Here is a 2,500-nt window from a genome sequence, read left to right on the forward strand (position 1 = left end):
GTGAAAAAGGTTGGGAATAAGCACCCACCAGCCCAGCACTAAACTCTGAGCGTGGTAAACAAAATCGGATATTTCAGGCAGTAAAAGCCCTGGTAAGAACCAAACTAGATTTTGTTCAAATCCACACACCTATGGCTACTGAAAAATGTTCATTTAGCAAATGTTATTTTGAAGTATTAAAAAACATTATTGTTTTAGAATTTTCAAACGAAATGGTAGGTAATTAGCACGTTTACGATATGGAGATATGCATTAAAGGTGTACTTATTCATTCAGTCATTCATTCATTCTATTCAATTATTTATTTATTTTTTTGGTATATTTTTTTGGGCTTTTTATGCCTTTAATTATAGGACAGTGGATATTGACAGGAAGTGAATGGGAGAGAGAGCAGGGGTGGGATCCGGAAAGGACCACGGGGCGGGAATCAAACCCGGGTCGCCAGTGTACGATGCAGGTGCCCCAGCCAGTTGCGCCACAGCTGGGGCCATTGAATTATTTATTTAATCATTCATTCCTTCATGCAATAAGTCAGTCCGTGAGGGGTGCCTGAGAGGCAATGGCAATAAAACATTTCCACGTCTTCACACAGTAAAGCTCACCGAGAAGGAGTGACAGAAGAACAGTTCCGCGTTCAGCAAAGGGGCACCGACATCAGTGCGCAGTAACACACAGCCACACACATCAGTGCTGCAATTTTTTAACTGACTAGCGTTGAACAAACAATGGATTTTATTGTGTGGTGCTGACCAAACCAGAACTGGGTGTTTTAGATTTAGAGAACAAGTAAACGGACAAGTGACTTTGCTTGCCATACCTTGCTGTTGTCTGCCTCCTGATTGGTCAGTTTGTGGTAGGCCTCCTCCAGCTGTCCAGTCAGAGAGGTCTTCTCTCGGTCCGCACGTTCCGTTAGCCCCTCCAGCTCAGCCACCCTCTGAGACAGACTGCCCACCTGCAGACACAGAGGGCCAGATGGAGAGGGGTATAACTAGCTTCATCATTATTTTCAAATTAGAAAGTTTCTAGTAGAAAAGTTATACGTTTGTATTTGTGAACTATGGCAACGTTGTATGCACAATCATCATCACCAAGCAATCAAACCAATAAAATGCACTGAATTGAATTGAATTCACAGAGAATGAGAGAGAGAATGTTGACTATGATGTGTATACATAAAATAATCCAAACTATGTACTGTATGTGTTCACAGTTGTTAAAGGAACACGCCACCCAATGTCAGTAGTAATATATGTTCTTACCTTAACTTTCACGACTTGAGTCATACCTTTCCCATGTCGGTACGTGCACTCAAACGCTTCTGTCGTGCCCGCTGGTATTCCTTGGTACTCCTCCCGGGAGAGGTATGACTCAACTCGTGAAAGTTAAGGTAAGAACATATATTACTACTGATACTGGGTGGCGTGTTCCTTTAAGGTAATGGTAATAGTGGGGTAGAGAGAGGTAGAGAGAGAGAGGTAGAGTGAGAGAGAAAGAGAGAGAGAGAGAGAGAGAGAGAGTCATTTTTGTCCTTTAGTCATTTAGCAGCATCACTAGCACAGCTTAAAAGCAGCATCACTCACAAAGGTAAAACCCTAGTATGGAGGTATATAGGATTCAATGTGGTGAAACCTACTTATCTTTCATTTGGAAACCACTCATCAAAACCGTCATCCAAGAAACAAAGGAAGCAGAGACACTCAGAGATCACAGCTGTTAAGGAAACTTCTTCAAAAATATGTTTTAAATGAGGACATAAGATTTCACTCACTTTAAGTTCTGATGCTGTGTTGCATAGCCCTGTTGTATGTTGAGTCTGTTGTAAACATTGTTGCAAAATGCAAGTTGTTGTATGTTAGGCTACACAATACACCGCTAGGCATTTTAACATCCGGGCGTAACACAATACAACAGTACTAACCCTGCGTCTCACTCTAAGCAGCTGTAGAAATGATTATGAGGAGCAAAGTCATCAACATCATTTTTGTGTTTGTTTGCATTTTGTGAGGACACCGGCCCTTGCAGTAAAAAGCACAAAAGGTGCACGATTCTAATTTTAGCCGTTGAACTGGGCCATTCAGCATCCCCACTGTTGTGCACCAGATGCCAGGATCAGAGGATGCCACTGAGCCCAAAGGACAGGAGAGTGAAGACTACCTGAAAGGGATGGAGCTCTGTACAAGCCCATTGGGCTTCGTTCCCTCCTTGCACCATTTAATGTTAATGTGTGCTAAATAAATAAACTAAACTAAAACTCAACTAAACCTCAGGATCCCTCCAGAAGAGTGAAGACCACCTCAGGATCCCTTCAGAAGAGTGAAGACCACCTCAGGATCCCTCCAGGAGAGTGAAGACCACCTCAGGATCCCTTCAGAAGAGTGAAGACCACCTCAGGATCCCTTCTAGACTGAACTGGACCACACACTAAAGCACCAGCATGCAAGTATTTGGTGCTTTTTGTGGTACCTTTTCGAAAGTTACTAATTTTCTGCACAATTCTCCA

At 42.7% G+C, this 2,500-nt stretch overlaps 1 protein-coding gene across 1 annotated transcript in view; it reads right to left on the minus strand.

Moving 5' to 3' along the window:
• The window catches only part of sdccag8 (SHH signaling and ciliogenesis regulator sdccag8), an 81,599-nt gene that overhangs the window by 65,977 nt on the left and 13,122 nt on the right, over positions 1-2,500 (minus strand). Inside the window, exon 11 of the mRNA XM_076286242.1 lies at positions 818-952. Coding sequence (XP_076142357.1) covers positions 818-952 — 135 coding nt within the window. The remainder of the gene's footprint in view (positions 1-817; positions 953-2,500) is intronic.

The sequence above is a fragment of the Alosa pseudoharengus genome, unplaced genomic scaffold (assembly GCF_046254945.1).
Source record: "Alosa pseudoharengus isolate Yale_2024_CS ecotype anadromous, Long Island Sound unplaced genomic scaffold, YU_APseudo_1.1 YU_APseudo_1.1_scf_15, whole genome shotgun sequence".
NCBI classification, from domain to species: domain Eukaryota; kingdom Metazoa; phylum Chordata; class Actinopteri; order Clupeiformes; family Clupeidae; genus Alosa; species Alosa pseudoharengus.